Source organism: Varroa jacobsoni, unplaced genomic scaffold, assembly GCF_002532875.2.
Source record: "Varroa jacobsoni isolate VJ856 unplaced genomic scaffold, vjacob_1.0 contig02633, whole genome shotgun sequence".
NCBI lineage: Eukaryota > Metazoa > Arthropoda > Arachnida > Mesostigmata > Varroidae > Varroa > Varroa jacobsoni.
The window spans coordinates 18,152-36,297 of record NW_019214855.1 but is presented as its reverse complement, the minus strand read 5'-3'; the positions used below and the strand labels follow the sequence as shown (position 1 = coordinate 36,297).

Here is an 18,146-nt window from a genome sequence, read left to right as displayed (position 1 = left end):
GCGCGCCTTGGGCCTATCTTGAGGCTTGAGACTGCTACTGCCGCCGCTGCTAAAGCAACAATCAGCAGAATCAACATCAGCAAACGGAGAAGACTTGGGCTTGACGTTGTTTCGCGCTTGAAGAGTGATCAGCCTGTTTGGCTGTGTTAATAGAACTCCGTCGTCATGACGATGACAGCGACACGAGCCTTCTGCGCAACAACTCTCACCTTGAACAATATACTAATCGCAATATGACTGTCGTAACCTCGCTCGTTCTCTAAGCAGCACCAACGCTACATCAACGGTCGAAAGACCTCCGTGCCATCAGTGCTGTCCAGCTCACTCCGCGTGAACGCGTGTGTGTGTGTGTGTGTTTGGCTTCTTTTTTTTTATTGCAGTCTAGTACATGAGACGCTGTGACGCGAACGGAAGAAAGCGCAAACTGCTGGATGGACGGGTACAGCTGAGAAAGGTCGGCCGGCCGGCGCTGGAAGCACAATACAGATCGCTAAACACTACAAGCTACGCTAGGTACTAGTAGTCAGCCTTTGGCTGATGCACAGAAAGAGCTGTCGATAAAGGCAGACTGTATGGTCAGCCTAAACAAGCAGCCAACGTGCGCGTATTTGTGTACGCCTGCGTGTGTCTGTGTGTACGTGCATGCATGTGTGCGAAAGCAAGAGGGGTCTAATTGCCTAAAAAGCTGAGTGCTGATATGCCTTCTCTGCCTTCGAACGAGAGTCCAAAATCAACGAAGGCTCGCAACGCGAATAGGCCATGAGCAACAGCAACGTGACCGGGCCTGTTGAACGAAACCATACGACCGCTAACATTTCACAGTATTATAGTTGTAATGATAGCAGAATGCCTAGTGTCGTAGTTGTAGCGGTAGAAGACTAGTTTGGCCTCAATAAAGAAGAAATGACCGGTGGTTTTTAAGGAGTTTGCCCCTCCCCCCACCCCCCAGGAAGCGCCTCAGCAAAGGATAGGGGAACAGAGATCTAGTTCAACTAGGCAAGTTAACGTCCGTTCGAGATAGTATGACCATTAGAGATTGCTTTAGAATACGATTAATTCATCCAAGTTAACTTGAAGTAGATTATTATTGGTATAGTTAGGATGGAAACGAGAACGATTACGACCTAAAATGATTTGAGTAATGTCCACGGCTCTTTAGTCAGTGGCATAAGTGGTTGCTATAGGTCTGCTATGGTGCGCTCATTGAGCAAGGTCCTAAGCGGATACTAGAGACAAGAAATATTCAGCCCTTTAACCTATCGTTTTAAAAACTGCTCAGTAAAACGAATTAATAAATGAGAAGCTCTTTTGATTAAAATCTATAATGATCATCCCAATAAAATGGAATTAAGATTTTTACCACAATTACGAATACGTGCTAAAAATGTCACTTCAACGTATGGCACCAAACTGTTTTATATCCATATTGAAACATGTGTTATACTAAAGTTCGTATTGATCAAGAGTGTAAGAAAGCATTTTTATTATAAAAAAAAAAAAAAAATGTACCGTACGTTGATAGATGATAACATACAGGGGAGAAAAAGGTGCAATTATATTGATTCATATCCAACAGAAAAGACCTGTCTCATGCTCTCCACACCACATGTAGATGTGATAAGGGGACATGTAGATCGACAAAAAGTAAAATAAAATTATTATTTATTTTATTACTATATTAATTTACACTCACTCAGACGATCATAGCTAATATTATTCTTATTTTTTCAATAGATTTATGACTCATGTGGTGGATGTTGGCCAAACTAATCATGCTCGAATAAAGTGGGTGTTAATGTTTAAATGAGAAAAAAACGATTTTAGAGATGTTGCGGTGGATGTAACTACGAGAATTATCGACTAAATTAAAATATTCTTCCTAAAACTGACACCGTCATATACAACACGACTAGGACTGATAACGGGGCTTGATACCTTTTTTGATGTATTTTACAACATATTAGGTCCAACATAGTGGACAGTCAGTTTCTGCATTGAAGCATAGGACCGGGACTAAACGTCTTCAGCCTTCACACTCGATCATAAATGGTAGTACTATTCCAAACAGTAACCGAACCAATAAGCATAAATACACTATCCGTATTATAAGCTTGTTTGATTCGTATAATCTATGCTTCGTTACCGCAATAGAGCAAATTCTTGAAGTAGGTGTGGCATGTTCCTGAAATCTGGGTGAAGTGCGTTAGAACGCTGATTACTGAGCGCGGCTTCTATATCACTGATATATTAAAAAAATGCTATATTATCTAGTAAATGTTGAACTGCAGGGCAATAAGCAGCACGATTTTATTGTATAGGCAAAAAATAATCCAGCCCCACTTTTTCTTCGTCAATAGATTGTCAACTGAAAGCTAAAAACATGAGCCATCAGACGCCCCTTCTGTTGTGTCGCATTTCTTCTTTCGTTTCTAGTGCAAAAACGCCATCACTACTTGTTGTGGTTCCTTCATATTTGTCCTCGTCTAGAGGACAAAGCCTAAATCGATTAGTATGGAGATCGAACAATTAGACACTGCCGATGAAATGGTGCCTAGTCGCATCGGTGTACATCAGAATGAGCGTCATTACGGGACTCAAACGAAAAATTATCACAAATTCAAAAGACTAACAACTTCTAAGCGCGTCGTCCGCGAGGACCAGACGCGCTGGTCGCCGAATCGCCATTCAAGGCACGATCTTGACCGGCAGCGCAGAAAGTTACTATCATTATAGTCATTGGCTTGTGATTAGGCAAGCCCCTCCGCTAAACCATCAAAGTATCATGTAGCGAACGCATACGAGAGAAATGCAGTTGGTAGGCCAGCACTATAATTGTGAATGCGTTTTATAGTCGATTCTAGCCTACTATGTTGTAGACAAAAATTGCCTCCATCAATTGCCTGCACAGTCGGCACGGTAAGAATGATCCAGGAACGGCGAAAATACCCGCCAAAAATCAATAAGATTGAGCAGCTTCAGACTTGTTCGATAACAATGGTGTGCCTTCTGCTAGTGAAGAGGTTTGTGTCCGTCAATAACTTTTACTAATAATAAGAACCAACGTCGTCATTGTGATCAGAAGAAAAAAGAAGATCATTTAGTCTATTCTGCTCTGGCTCGACGCCGGCTCTCCACTCCCTCGCGCCGATTGTCCGGTCATGTGCTGCTGGCTACGCCGAAGTCGATAGAAGACAATGAGCAAATATTATTAACAAAGACGCATGCAGCAGGTAGGATACGTCGGAACGGGTCACAACTGTTCAAATTGTTGTTTTTGGAACAGAATCTGGAGTGATAGCCTTCTGGATCACGAATTTACTATCGGCAATAACAACAACAATATCATCATCAGTGCCGATTTTAAGACCATTCGTCTAGGGTAAATGCAGATCTGAGCTTGCGATCCGCCCTTGCACAAAATGTTGTCTCGGTTAAAACAGATAATAATGTCTAAAAAGTTCGATATTATGCTAGTAACTCTGTTCTTCATAGAACCAGATTTCATAATCTCTCAAATGAATGGGTTGCGGGGGCGGTTACGCAGCTACGTAATTTACCTGTTAAGGCCTCTTTGGCAATGAAGTGCTTTTATCTTTCGAGAAAAAATAAAACAGGGTAAACTGGAAGAAATCCGGCTATTAAAAGTATAGAAATAGCTGCGGATTACCTAGAAACACTACGACCACCAAAATTATAGCCGTGCGACTTTTTTCTACGACCTTGTTTATTGGTTAATGCTGCCGATCGACTAAGACACGCGTTCACTGATCATTCCCTGGAAGACGTGTGACTAAGGCCGCCGCTGCTGCGAATGCTTGCCTACGGCGATGCGGGACGCTAACTGCCGTTCACGACTGACGCCTACCAGATGAGGAAAGGCTAGGGTTTGTTGAACGTTATCCCTAGTGCTGCAAATCGGATGCATCGCATCGAAATGCGCACGATTGCATCTTAATTGGGAAGTTGCACCTTTTCGAAGCCTCTTCGATGGGGGCGCCTACCCTCTGGTCCCGCGGGCGTCTACCTTAACGGTGGCCGCAAAACTGGTCATCGATAGAAAAATGTCGACGACAACCAATGGACATAAAAAAGGCAGAGTCTCAACAGAAATGTACCGAGTCACGCGTGTGCTTAGTGGGGAAAGAGGGGCGCACAGTTGAAAAGAGTGAGAAGTAAATGATTATCAGGTTGACCCATATGAAGCTCTCTCTATTTTTTCTTAAATAGTGTCCTAGCGCGTCCTTCGTCCAAACCACTGCTTTTATCTTCGAGTCGTCTTGTCGCGCTCTCCCTCCGTGTGGCTGACTGTTTCATACTCCATGCTGTAGTTCTATCCTATACGTATCTTCGTTGGTCTGTCCGTGTGTGCGCGGGCTTGAGTAACATATGTATATTTGCTTACAGCTTTGCCGATGCTTGAAAAAAATAGATATTGTGAGATCAGTCATCAATGACGTCATATCGCAGCCTATTTTCTCGCTGATTACTGCATCGTGCCGCTGGTTTTTTGTCCATACGGAGGGTGTTAATCTACTAGAAAGCTCAGAGGGCACGTTTTCGTGCCTGCTTTGCCATGGGGTTGTGCCCTCAGCTTCTATTCGACTCCGAATTGCCCTCTGTCTATCTGATATCCACGATGATGGTGGTGATGGTGTGCCCGATAGATCTAAATATGCACAAGCATGCTTTACATATATATATATATATATATATAGGCTTATACAGGTAGAATACTTGTAACACATTTAACTTAATGCTCCCCTCGGAGAAGCGGTAGGTCGAGCTATCAGGAACGTGTCATATATGTAGCAGATTAGTCGATCGGACAAATTATAGAGAGGTCATGTTCCAGCTTAAAATAGGCAATCCAGTTTCCCTATGCGGACATGGACATGTATATTAAGCAACACTTGGCAAAGTGTAGAAACTAGTCGGAGTATGGACGATAAGCAGGAGAAATCGAAAACAAGGATTAAGGCCTATGGCCGGATGTGCGCAGTGCCAACCTCACTTCAGTAGGACAGCGTAAATAGCAACGATAGTTAATATCTATTGGGCGATCGCTCGATCAATACCATCAAGGAGATGAAAAGATGTGACAGAAACGCCATTTAATTTAACAGATCAACCCAAATAAGGAACATCTTAAAATATTACCTCGTCTAGCAAAAACACGCTAGCAAGAGGTTCCATCGAAGGTAATGATCTTTTGGCCGCTAATAACTGTCTCGCCGTGATCATGGGCAAAGTAACAAAGCACAATTTCACAATTGTAGGCCGAATGTAAGAATATAAGATATTAAAGATACGCGGTACCGACGTTAACAATACAGACATATAAATAGGGGAACAATCACTGTGGACATTGACACAAAAGAATAGGGTGCCGAGACATTGGCCGACAGCCGAGTCTGCGTGACGCCGCTGGCAAACATGACAGAGCCAGCCGTGTCACCATAACAGCCGTAGCCTAAAATACTTTAAGATCACTTTAAGAGTCAATGACAGAGTCGTCGCGCTCGGGTTTATCGACATCTGTCCGTTTGTGTGTGAAGGCATAAACTCCCGTTGTGTTTATGTTCGATGGATTTGTCGTTGTGAGAAAAATTATTGTGTAAGGTGCGGGGCAGAGTGGACCTATGTGGGCTAAAGCCGGCGATGGTATAAGCGGTGCTACAATGGGAGATTCGATGTTACGGTGAACTGTATTGAGTGATGGGCGTTCCCGCCATTCGTCTGTTCGAACTGAACCCGTTGTTTGAACGAGAACAGTTGGTAACGATAACGTAACCAACCATTCCGCTAACGCCTTAAGCGCAAACGGAAAATGGTGCTAATAATATATACTTAAGAAACACTCACACGGCGAAAGCTGTTGTGTAGAATAAATATAATAAACAACAAATATATCAATTGATGGAAGAAAGCATAGGCGGGAAGAAGTGCTGGGCCGAGAATGCAACAAATGGGTCGTTAACACCGAACGATCGCCGAACAAAGAAAACCGAATAGAGTAAAAACGGATTCTTTGTTTTTGCCAAAGAAATCTGTTGGTATCGTAGGCGGTCAGAGGGACAGGTGAAGGCTTACTGTGTTGATATTCATTTACATCGGTAAATGCACAGAAAACTCGTTCACGGACAAGGCATAAGCTTATATCCACACGTATACGTAAACCAAAAGACGGCGAGAAGCATAGCTTCTATAGCAGCAACCGCAATAAAAATCGTAATCTTGGTTATACAAGTGATTGGCCTGCGGTGTCGGTCTGCGGTCACTCTATAGCATAACTTAGGTAGGCCTCAAGACTACCACTAGACGTATTTATTAATCGATTAGCGCCAATGATGATAACATAATATCAACTCGAAAAGAAGTTCTTCCGATCTTTTTGAGTCGCCTTAGTAAGTAAGCGCATTATCCAATTGGTGTCAACTGACAATACGTTTGAGCAACATCCCACCCACAAAGTCAGTCCAAGTATTAATTCGTGAGACGCTAACGTAGAATTTCTGTTTCTGTTTTTCCACCTTTTAATTGGTTAGGCCCAATGCGGACAATAGCTTCGATCATTACCCGGTGCCAGATGATCCTACGTGAAGGTAAGTTGGAATAACTGTGCTTGAGATTGGTACGTACGTGTCGACACTACCTTATGATGTAGTGCTGGCGGTGTTGCGGTAAGTAAAGAAAGATGGTTGTTAGTCGAGTAGAGATTGGCACACCCTTGCATAGCGTATACCGATGTGTACCTACTTGCGAAGGTTCGGATGTGGCCGTTCCGAATTCACCGGTTCGTCCCCAGGCTCTATAACGGCTTCTCGACGTTGATGAGAACTGGAATTATGCCAATGTCAACAAGCGCAGCATCGCATAACACTACCAACATCCAGATGAGATCTGGGGGCCATTTTGCTTGCGCGAATCTGAAATGTTAGCAGGTTAAGGATCTGCGCAATGCGCCGCCTACGCCTAGACATGAAGAGCTAAATCGCTGGAATGAAAAACGGAAAATATAAATAAAGGAAGCCAGCACAACAATGTTCAACTTATACGTCAATGGCATGCACTGATCTAGATTCGATGAGAAAGACATTCACACTATAAACAAAGATGAAATGTAAATATAGCTCTGTGGATATTTAGCAAACTTGGAGTCAACAAACAACCGACGTAGGCTTTTTTACACAGAAACGCTGCATCTGCAAACGTATATGCACTTGTGTATAATAAGCGTCAATTCTGTAGAATAAATTTGACATAATTTAACAGATCAGTCTTCGCCTCTCTCGATCGATCCCCACCTTTCCCCAGATCTTTCTCTCTCTGCTTCTTTGGGCTGTCCTATTGCAAACCGTTGCCTAGCCATTCTACACGAGACGCGCTCATCGAATGTAACGTGATCGATGACATGGCTTGCTTGATTATTATTGGTTCGGTGTACCTGCTTGTCCCTCCAACAATTAGGTCTTTGTCGGCCAACAGATAGGTCAAAACGCGATATTTTTGGCGTACGCCGAAATGAATTATTTTTGATCGTTGTAGATTGAACAGCGATTGAGTTGTGTAGCTCTGTCGTTCTCTTACCAAACTGGCTATGCTCGTCGATATGTTATTTAGAACGGGAGCATCACGACGAATCATCTTTTAAAGCGACCTTCTTATTTCCGCCACAGCCACGAAGGTGCCAGCGGCCTCTTGATAATGGCAGCCAGTGATTCCTGATGAGCAGAAGCAAGCGTAGACACTGTGCCTGTATCATCGATGAAGTCGTCACTACGCACTAGAAACAATAGCCCAATGGCAACGAATGGCGAAGCGATAGACGACCTCATCCACGTGCCCATCGTAGCAGCTTACGACGCGATTAGGTTTTTCGCTGTTTCCAGTTTTGGACGTCAGGTCATCGCATCGGTCATCCGAGAATCGTCACTCGCTCGTGGTGCGATGCCTGTCGGCCGGCCAATTCAGTAATCAGGGACGCCTCGAGTCGACATGACGGCAACGAAAACGACACCTGAACGATGTCGAACAGATATCATCAACGAAGCGAACGACGCCATTATAGCCCCTAGACTAATCTTTAGCAACTATGAAAGTGTTCTTGAAGAATCCGTTAAACAAATGCAAACCTGTAGTGGCCTCGGAATAGTTTGAATAAGAAACAGAACATCATTCAATTCATGGAATCCATGTATATTTGTTCGATCCTTTGCATAAGTTTTAGATTAGGTTCTATCTAAATCGAAGCTTCCTGCTCTACTCTTAGATTATTCAGGCAACTAAAAGATTCAATGTCAAACGATTCGGATCGTAAGTCGATTCGGATCCGAGATTCCTTGTATATCCCGCATATCTGTTGTAGGAACAAGGGCGACATGAGAAAAAAGAAGCGGATTAATGTCACTTTTCGACGAAAACTGAAGGGGACGCTAATATGATGAGCCAGACTAAATCAGATCGCGGCTTAAAAATCAAATTCTTTTTACAGTACCTCGTACATGCGCACATTATGCATGGATACTTCGTCTAGTACCAGCTAGGTCGATAGAAAAAATATCTGTTCATATATAAACGAATTTAGTTCAACGTTCGGAACACTACAAGTGAGACAACAAAGATTACATGCGATATCAAAGTAGTATTTATTACATTTGTATGGAGCAATACTTCGTCACGCTTCTCTGACCCGATATGTGACGTTGAATAATTACGAAAGTGTGTCACCCTTCAGGTAGGATCAGTGATGAAGCTGCTTTTGTTTAATTTAGAAAAATGATTTCTTACAATAATCTATATACATACGTTATTGTACACTGTATACACAACGACGAGACTTTTTTGAGATAGTTATTTTCGGGATATTCTGTGTCTGCGGAATGTAACCATCCGTAGTTGGATAGGGTCAGTTTGCAGCCATCTCAAATGAACTCACACAGCCACGGGAATTATTATCGTCTAGACACAACTTGGCGAGAGCTGGGGTGCATCCATAGCCGCAAGCACTATTTATTAGCGAACGCGCATGTGGGATGAGGATGTCCCCCTAACCCCACGGAATGAGCAGTTCTAGCGGTAACGTGATTAGGCCCCGCAGCAAATTTCAGCCGACGTAAGGAGGCACGAATTCCTAAAAGAGGCCACACAGTGCAGCATTCTTCGTGAGAGAAACTTTGTAGCAAGGCAAAACGGGAGGCGGCCCACATAAATGCCCCATGTAGACGTACCGTGAATGCCCTGGCCGCATATCCACTGGAGTATAGAAACTGTTGGAAGGAACTACGCGTGTGTATTGTGTTGCCAGACGTTTGTTCTAAATGCGAGGACTATTCGTTGCTCAAAACTGAATAATAACAGGTGTACAAAATAACTGCAATTTATGAGAGATTTGTTTGATCGCAGCCTTTTGCAGATCGTACTGTTATGTTCTAGTTTACAGCATAACTAATTTGACATCACAACGTGCTAGCATTCACTCAGCTGGCACACGAGGTGGCTTCATCTCGCCTTTTGTTTTTCTATTTTAATAAAAATAATAAAAACAGTAGCTGTAGTAGGCAGTATTGCTTACCAAGATCTTCAAAAGGCTGGATTATTACAGAGATGTATTGCTGCAATCAATATATGTAGCATATAAATTTGTTCGGTTGTGATATTGAACTAATATGTAGCAGTTTTCCTGTTTGTAAGTACTCTGGCTTACCGCCCAGTGTCGACGAAAATGTTCACAGTTACCTTATACTTGCCTCCCGCCAACAAATCGTTGAGGTAAATACTATAACGTAACACCAACATATAGAGCGACACCAAATATTATTTTACTCTGTTCTCTAAGGCATTATGTTTAAGCTAGACATAGCAGCCTATAAGAGTAATGTAACACGAAAACTTAAAAGTTTTCGTGTTACTCTACTCTGTAACAACCACCCTAAACTAACATGATGATAAGCAATGTTCGTAACAGATGTTAGGTACGATCATGAAACTTCTGGCACCCACCGCTCGTACATATAATATGGCCTCAGTCTGCCAATTATATTGGGCCCATCGTATGACATTATCTGTTCAAACAGATTGCGTTTGATAAATGTACACGCTTTTTGCTTGAGTCGTAAGCACGATGAAACAAAGTGCACTCCTCTATCCGAATAAAACTATGCAAGGATCGTATGCACATGCACATGCACACACACACACACACACACACACACACACACACCGTAAGGCATACTCTTCTAAGTGTGTACAATTTTATCTGTAGCATACGGCAAGTATCAGCGATGCAGTGGTTAAGGTCTTTGACCAAAGGAGGGCATAGTGGTGTACATATATCGCGTTCCTCTAGGATACGATCACTTTCCATAATATTTTTTTATAACTATTCTAACTAAGACAGGCTATATTATCAGGAAGATAATGTGAAATATGAAACAGGTCGCTGGCATCGGCGGGTTACAGCGTCGTCCACTCATAACGCGGCTTGACAGCGACTGACAGCCCGATAGAATACTTCAGCAATGCTATTTGTTCCCTAGCCCTTTATCGGACATTACTTCTATACTCGTGTGGACCTGTACGAAAAAAGAAGGAAATGTGGACACGTTACGCCGCTAATCAGGAAATAGCGGCAGTTGCCCAGTCCCGACTGGCGAATAGTGTTTTGAACATCTGCCTGGCTACGACGTCTTCTATCACTGTCTCCGTAACTATAAAACCGAAAGATAGATAGCAGCGACAACAAACGCCACAATAACCAGAATAGGCTAGAGGAGATGTGGACAAAATGTTATTCAACACAATATTCACAGAACACGCGACGAATCACAAAGTCAAATTGTCTGTCAAAGCTCTGCTTAGCTAAAATAATACGCATCACCTATCTCAACTAGCTGACTTTAAAAGTCAACAACAGAAACAATTTACTTTGAACAAATTCCTCGAGTGACACGAACAGATCGGCTGAGTTAATTTCAGATAAACGTAGAAGACATGGACCCTTGAACGTCTGCGACCAGACACAGCCAACATGGCGGCAGGGAAGAAGCATACCTATTATCGGCTCCATTTGGGTAGATTCCGTTGGCAAATTATTAACGCTAATAAGTTGGTATTTTTTAACCACGAGAAGAGCACAGAGATGGCAAAGGTCGTTCGTCGAGCCCTACCTCTCACCTTTGTAGGACAACATGCAAAAGTTAGGTGGAATTTGTGTGGTCACAGTAGCTTGCTCCAGGCTTGTAAACGGAACTTATTAGCGAAATACGCTCCAAATAGGGCAGAAATGAAGGGGATTGGTTGAGTCAACACCCACTCTTACATTTATTCATTTGTCGGTGTAACGCCAAAGTCACTATTGATACGTTTCTTTTATAGTGTTCACCTGGCAAGGCGTCTCTTTTGCGGGTCGTCGTCTCTTCCAGCTATCCGATTTTTCCGCAGACCTAACAATGTTCAAGCTAACTGGTAAATAGTTTGTCTCCGGGATGGAACGAATCGAAATGCATTGGCAATATAACTACGCCATCAACCCGGCGTTCGTCAGTGACTAGAGGCTAGCAGTACATAGAAGGATCCTTTTTCCTTTCGCCCCGATCCGAACTTCGTTTAGATTAAACTGTGACCACCGTTACTACACTACCGTGATCAGATCGGCATGAACATCCATGGTCCCCTCCGAGGTTAATCATTCATTGTGCTCCCCATCGGGCTGTTGCAGAGCGAGAAAGATGGAGAATCAAAGAGAGAGCGGGAAAATGGCAGCAAAAGCTCGAAGGTGTTCTGTGGGGGCCTCCGTGATCCACAGGGAGACAGACGCCTACAGCAATGCCTGGCGTTTAAAACAGCGCTCTACCCACGCGAGCAGGGCGAATATGTATACATAGTTAGCGAGCGAGCCGTTTGCCATAAAGCGAGCATCGTTTCCATTAGGAATCAGATATACGTCTACAGGAAAGCCTATTAGATAGACAGACAGACATACATCATAAGTATTTATACATATCCGTTCATTTTCTTCTTGTTTTGATATAGACAGCTCGACAAGGGACAGCCTAAAAGGAAACCCAAATAAGCCAGTCTTAGCTGCCAACGGTCATCTGAAACAAAAGGAACGAGTGCGCTTGTATGGATACGACATCATCGAACGAACACTCTGTACTTGTTAGTTTGCTTAGCTGTCTTTCTTCGCTCAGACTAGTTTTAGCTAGTAGAGTCGGCAACATCAGCAACGAGTGCTATTGCCACTCAGTCGTCAATAAACAATCGCTTGTTATTATTTTGCAGCGGAGTTGGCCCTCGTACTTATTCGTTACAACTTTGTTGTCGCTCGACCTACTAGTATCAGGATAAACAATGCTCGGACGATAGACACACGATTTTTGCTGAGACAATTTTTCCGGCTATTTCAGCTTCTTCAAGAAAAACAAACATTGAAAGCAACATTTAAACTGCTATCATTTATGTCCTACTTTAATGACACTACCTAACTTGTTGTCGATTTAATTAATTAGAAAGAGAGAGGTTTTCTCTCTCGCTTGATATCGGACCCATCAGGTCAATGACAAACCGAAACTTTGGTCAATAATTAGTTTTTTGATGCGCGATTTACACAGTCTCTGCCATGTTACCTCCATTTTTCTGTTTTAATAGGAACGAGCATTCAACGATTGACTGAACGAGTGCATAATCGTCTTCTAATACAGAAATTAAGTGAGGCAACGTATTCTGTGCGCGGCGTCGTTTTTACAGCAGAACGAACATTTCTGGCCACGTTAGCCAACATTACGCGGCTAGTCCACGTAGGTTGTTCTGAACCTGCCGGGACGAAAAACGTTCATGCGTCGCCTTCACCTCACGATTAGCAGCAGCAGTATTAATAGTAGCGGTATGAGAAACTCTACCTACATGTCCCCTTGCGAGAAGTCGCTTCCGACGTGGACGGCTTACGGCGCCAATACAATGTCGTCACCGTCACTGCTATTGCCTCCTCCGCACGATGACGCCTTACGCTTTTCTCGGCGTTACGCGGATGGATGGACGGCATCACGCCGTCGCGAGCCGCATCCACCGTATTATAGCCGTACCCTTTTCTAGCGTGGTTTCTTGACTGCAACCTCCCAGTACAGTGGTTGCCGTGTACTGCTTCGGGGACTTTAATAAAGTCTACGACAACGACGGCGAAAGACCCGGCAGGCTGAGTTAGCAGCAGTCAACGTGGGTTATTGCAGTTTTCGCTCTTTGCTGACGACGGTTCTTGGCAATGGTAGTGACGTGACGGTACGCCAGCATTTGCCAGTATCGGTTGTCGCCTAACAGGGTCGCCGATATGAACCGCAACTAGATACATCGAAAGGAGCAAGAGCGAGGAAAAAATACGCCGAGCTGAGCAGGAGCAGCACCCGCAATTGTCGTAGCACAACTAGTCAATATGGCTAGTGTGGCTAGCTGGCTATGGTCCGTCCATAGATTATACTATGCTATCACATGTAGGTAGATGACAAGCCGTGTATGGTCGAGTGAGTGGGCTCCTGTTGTTGATGTTGTCGTAGTGACGACGCTATCGACGTAGGCGAGGACATCGCTAGTCTTAATTCGACGACGATTAACAGACGAACTTGACAGATCCGGCAGAAAAACAAGAAGCCAGACCGAGCGACAGCGGGAGAAAGAGGAAGATAAACAGGAAGAGAGAGAAGGAAAACCAAAAGCAACAGCAAACAAGCTGTCGACAGAACGGTTTGGTTGACAACACCCAGACGGCGAGTGGCCGACCTACTACTGCGACCACGGCTGTCTACAAGCCATCGCTGGTTGAGGCAATCATTATTGCTCTTCTTGTCGATATCGTTTGTCGTTGCCTCAGCCGGTAACATTTGTTGTAGGCGGTGACGGCGACGGCGGCAGCAGCAGCAGCAGCAGTAGTAGCAGGAAGGAATAGTATAAACGTAAAGAGTAAAGCCTTGATGTGAGACGACGGGCGGACGAAACGATGCCTGCTGTCGTCAGGCAACAAGATGGCCAGATGAAGCTGCTACTACGACGTCAACGGTTGCCCACACCACTCGAAAACATCCACTTTCTTCCATTCATAGAAGCACAGACGTATTTACGTTCACCTCGTATTCTAGCCGGACGAGAGTCAATTTACCTCACACGCATACGGAATAGAACACGCACACGTAACCACACTTACATAGGCACTATGAGTCGCTCTGCTACGAACAACCTGGCCTCAGCGATGCCGCAAACAGAAGCAGAAATGACGGCCATTAGAGGTCCGTGGCGCTCCAATTAACTGCAGCGATAGCACGAACGACAACCGAAGCACTCGCGTACCACCTTGGCAGGTAGGATGGAGTGATGGTGTCATGAAAGCACGAAGCAATGAGATGGCTATGACAATTGGAACAAACTACAGTACAGGTAAATTTTAGAGTAAAAATCAGCACTAATCGACCCCCGAATCTGCATTAGTGAATACAGTTCCAATGGTAAAACCGCACGTACTGGAAAAAACATAGGTTCAGTTTTTTAGAAGACTGTCGTAAGCGGACAGCTTATATGAGATATGGACCGAGGTATAAAAAGGAGTACAAGACAGCCTACGACTGAGCGAAGCTTCAATAACATAAGCTAGAAGGAAAAAAACTAATTAAAAGAATTAAGTCAAAGTCAAACATCCTTAGTAAGCGTCTACAGCTATCTTTTTACACTATTTTACAAAGATTTTTCTACCGATAGCACGCAGTTGAAGAGAAACACCTAACAGGTAACAAACACCATACGACGTCAATATCTAGCAAAATTAAACAAAGCATATAGATATTGTGATAATATGTATTTAAACGTTTATGAATCAACTTTATTTGGACATTTCGCGTTCGGGTTAGTACGTTTCGAGCAACTCCATTTTTTTCGCTCTGTTGTCCTGTCTTTCATTCTCAGGCTGGCCTAAATAGACGAGCTTTGCTTACATTCTAATCGCCTTTAGGTGTATCACTATGATTACTCGTTTTAATAATTTACAATGTTAGCTACATTTAATAATCGGTAAGCGCTCACTCGGTATTCTGCCAGTTTCCCCTGTGCGGTATTTTCTAGCATACCTTTTCTCTATATTGTATGAAATGTTTAAATAGGGGCTAATACTCAGAGTGATTTTTTTCGAACTGATGCACAGAGCGCTTCAGAGCGTAACAGCAGCGGCCGGTTAAAGACACTTCATCGATCGGGTGAAACTCGTAGCACAACGGGAGAGATTAGCCACTAGCCCGAACTGGCCGAATGTACGAACAAATATATTAAATATATTATCATTTACCTGTTGTCCGCTAAGAAGTTAAACATTTTACATTGTGACTATGCAATCGCCTTCGTCCTGGTTTCAACTTAGCTGTTCGCCATAGATCCTTCCTCCTATCATTATCATGTGGCTATACATTGATTTTAATATACAAGTACATTCACGACGGTCGATATTCACCACGTAGCTGAGCAGGCGGGACGATAAACAGACACAAAAAAAATTGTTATTGTTATCGATATCTTAGATTATGGTGACTATCTTAATTAGAATTTTAACCTGTGTCGTAGTCGTAGCGCGATTATCCCTATACATTTAAATCTTTCATGTATTGTCGCTGCTACTGCAATTGTTGAGTATCGTCACGCGCCGCTCAGCGTTCTTTCTTTTTATCGTTTGTGATTAATTATTAATTAATTATTCATTCATTGCGCGGGATTGATGAGGATGACTAGAAGAGATCGGGGTAGAGATGCCGCCGAGATCGCGGCGGGAGGACATCAACGTACAGGCGTAATGAAACAACAGCGTCTTCTCCATCCACTTCCCGACAGAGAGCCATATACACAAGTATATTCGGCATGCTGCTGCTGCTGCTGAAATTAACGCACCATCCAGCTTGTCACTCTCTTCCGATAGTGTGCAAGCGTTTTTGCCGCGCGTAATTTAAATCGTCCTGTCCGTCGTCTCCTAGGTGCTAAGCTTCTTGCTTAAGACATTGACCGCCGATTAACACAGCCGCGACCACGGAGCCAATGCACAGATACTCCGAGTTTCTATCGGATCAGGTTTATCTTCGTCTGCGCATACATTTATTGGTTTTTGTTTCGCTTGCCAATAGAGAAAAAACGGGAACAACGCGAGCTGGTGCCCCGTTCCTGGCCGTGGTCGTCCGCGAGATCGCTCAGGCCGAGATCATCTAGGCGACACTTTCGATACGGGGTGATTTACACGCGACCTGACGAGCCTCCTCTCGGACACCATTGTCATCCTCGGTTCTTCGTTTGCGCTGGATTTGCTTCGAGGGTTTCGTGACACCCATAAACTCTGCAAAGGAGCGAGAGAAGGGAACGGCAAAGGAACGCAACATTAGATGTGTGTGTGTGTCTTGTGTAGAGAGGCTCGTGGCATCGAACTCACGAGCGACCGAAATCCTACGAGCTACATATAAGACGCTAGTTGAGGGGTGAAGGAGTGGGTGAAGCTGCACGCGCAGTGCAGGAAGAGCGACGAGAAAAAACCTGGTCGGTTCTCGGCCGAACGAAGTTAGCCGCGTGACGCTCGAATCCCGATAGCCGATGTGCACAATCGCAATCACCTCAAGGCAGGTACGGAGGGCGCAATGTAAAACCCGGAGCTCTTGCTCGCTTCACATACAATCGTATCATGAGTATCTGGCAGAATCGTAGGGTGTGGGTCCACTGCGCGAATGGAGCGCGAGAGTGGGAGCGCGGAGAACCCAACAACCTCTGGCGTCTATTTGAGAACCACCGCTGATATTAAATAGGGAAGCCAGCCTACTGCAGCCCTGGGATCGGGTAAGGTGAACAATACAACTTTGCGTTATAAAGCTTTATTAAAGCGTTAAGCCATAACTTTATTATGCTTGGCTACTGAGGCCTGTAGAAGTTGCTACCGCACGATATGCAATGATTTGACATGAAGGAGGACCGCGCTGCCAGCTGGGACCGTTGGGTTGTGCTGCGTTAGAGATAACAGCTAGGGCAAGCTTACAGTGATACGACTGTATCCCGGGACAGCAAAGGACCGCTAGGTTGGACATCATAGTATTAAGAAAAATACGTTTCTCGACGGCACTTTGTTAAGCGCTAGACATACGAAAAATTCCAGGCAAACTAACATTCGAAGCATTACAATCGATAGTTATAAAGTAAATAAAACAGATCCTTACCAGTTAATTTTCGCTGTGCAACATCTTCGGGCGTCTTTTTCGGCGTATTTGAGGTTTCCAGAAGACAGGCTGGCACATCCTCGATCGGTTCGTACACAAAATTGCCCTCAAGCGGCGTATCTGTCTCAAAATCGAAGTTGTACTTTTCGGAAAGTCGCTTCTGTTCTTTCTCGATCTCCTCCCGCGCAAGTTCCGAAACGTCTTTGGAATCGGGTGCGCCAAAGAGACAGCGAGCCACTCTCGGTGACCGGGGCACCGTCAAAAGCCGCGGCGAAGGCGGAGAACGCTCACGGCCCATCGTTACTGGCACCGGGCGGGGCACTATAGTTGGCATATTAATTCGCGAATGTCTATTGAGATTATGCTTATACACACCACTTTGCCGCACGATAAAGCTGAATATCTTCGCAGTGCTTCTGTTCTAGTCCTATTTGTGCATATACACGTTAGGCAAGTGAAGCTTAGCAATGACTTCGATCGTGATGTCGCAAGCCGTATGAAGAAGCAATGCGCTGCTTGCTACAGTTGTACCGCTGAAATCTCTACACAACACTGGTGTGTAGCATCAGCTAATAGTGGTAAATTGTCTCTATAAGAACTGTTGTAATCCAGCTTAAATCGAATCCTCGAATTCTGTTCACTCGCGACCGTTCAGTGTCTTGTTGGCAAATTACGAAGCCGTCATTCTATTCCGGCTCGTTCGTTCGTATCCAATATGGCTGCTGCCAGCGCTGTACAGGATGAACACGGCTACAATCAACAAGGCAGTTAGTTGCTAGCTGTGGATCGCCACTGCTACCCAAGCGGTCGGCTATCGCTTCCACAGGGGAGTCACAACGATAGCAGACAGGACAATAAATGTACGCTTTGTGCAGCCAAGACACATGTAAAGAAATATCCTCTCACGGCCATTTTTATACCCCTGAGCAGAAA

General features: G+C 44.3%; 1 protein-coding gene and 1 long non-coding RNA gene across 3 annotated transcripts in view; one reads left to right on the top strand and one right to left on the bottom strand.

The window, feature by feature from the left end:
* The window catches only part of LOC111272574 (uncharacterized), a 24,895-nt gene extending 9,934 nt beyond the window's left edge, over positions 1-14,961 (top strand). Inside the window, exons 1-3 of one of the 2 annotated variants that reach the window (XR_002687604.2) lie at positions 5,452-6,295; positions 6,546-6,602; positions 7,677-14,961. This is a non-coding gene — a long non-coding RNA (uncharacterized LOC111272574). Of the gene's footprint in view, positions 1-5,451; positions 6,296-6,545; positions 6,603-7,676 lie in introns of those variants that run through there. The other variant, XR_002687605.2, reaches the window with a different exon arrangement.
* Positions 14,822-18,146, bottom strand: LOC111272573 (uncharacterized). The gene is made up of 2 exons (XM_022854106.2): positions 17,214-18,146; positions 14,822-16,348 (listed from the first exon to the last, which is right to left on the bottom strand). The coding sequence occupies exons 1-2, from the start codon at positions 17,545-17,547 to the stop codon at positions 16,221-16,223; spliced, it is 462 nt and encodes a 153-aa protein (XP_022709841.1). The 5' UTR covers positions 17,548-18,146; the 3' UTR covers positions 14,822-16,220.

Coding starts and splice junctions, on each gene's coding strand:
- LOC111272573 (XM_022854106.2), bottom strand. CDS start 17,547: ATGCCAACTATAGTGCCCCGCCCGGTGCCAGTAACGATGGGCCGTGAG. Junction 16,349..17,213: donor TGCACAGCGAAAATTAACTG/GTAAGGATCTGT, acceptor GCTCCTTTGCAG/AGTTTATGGGTGTCACGAAA.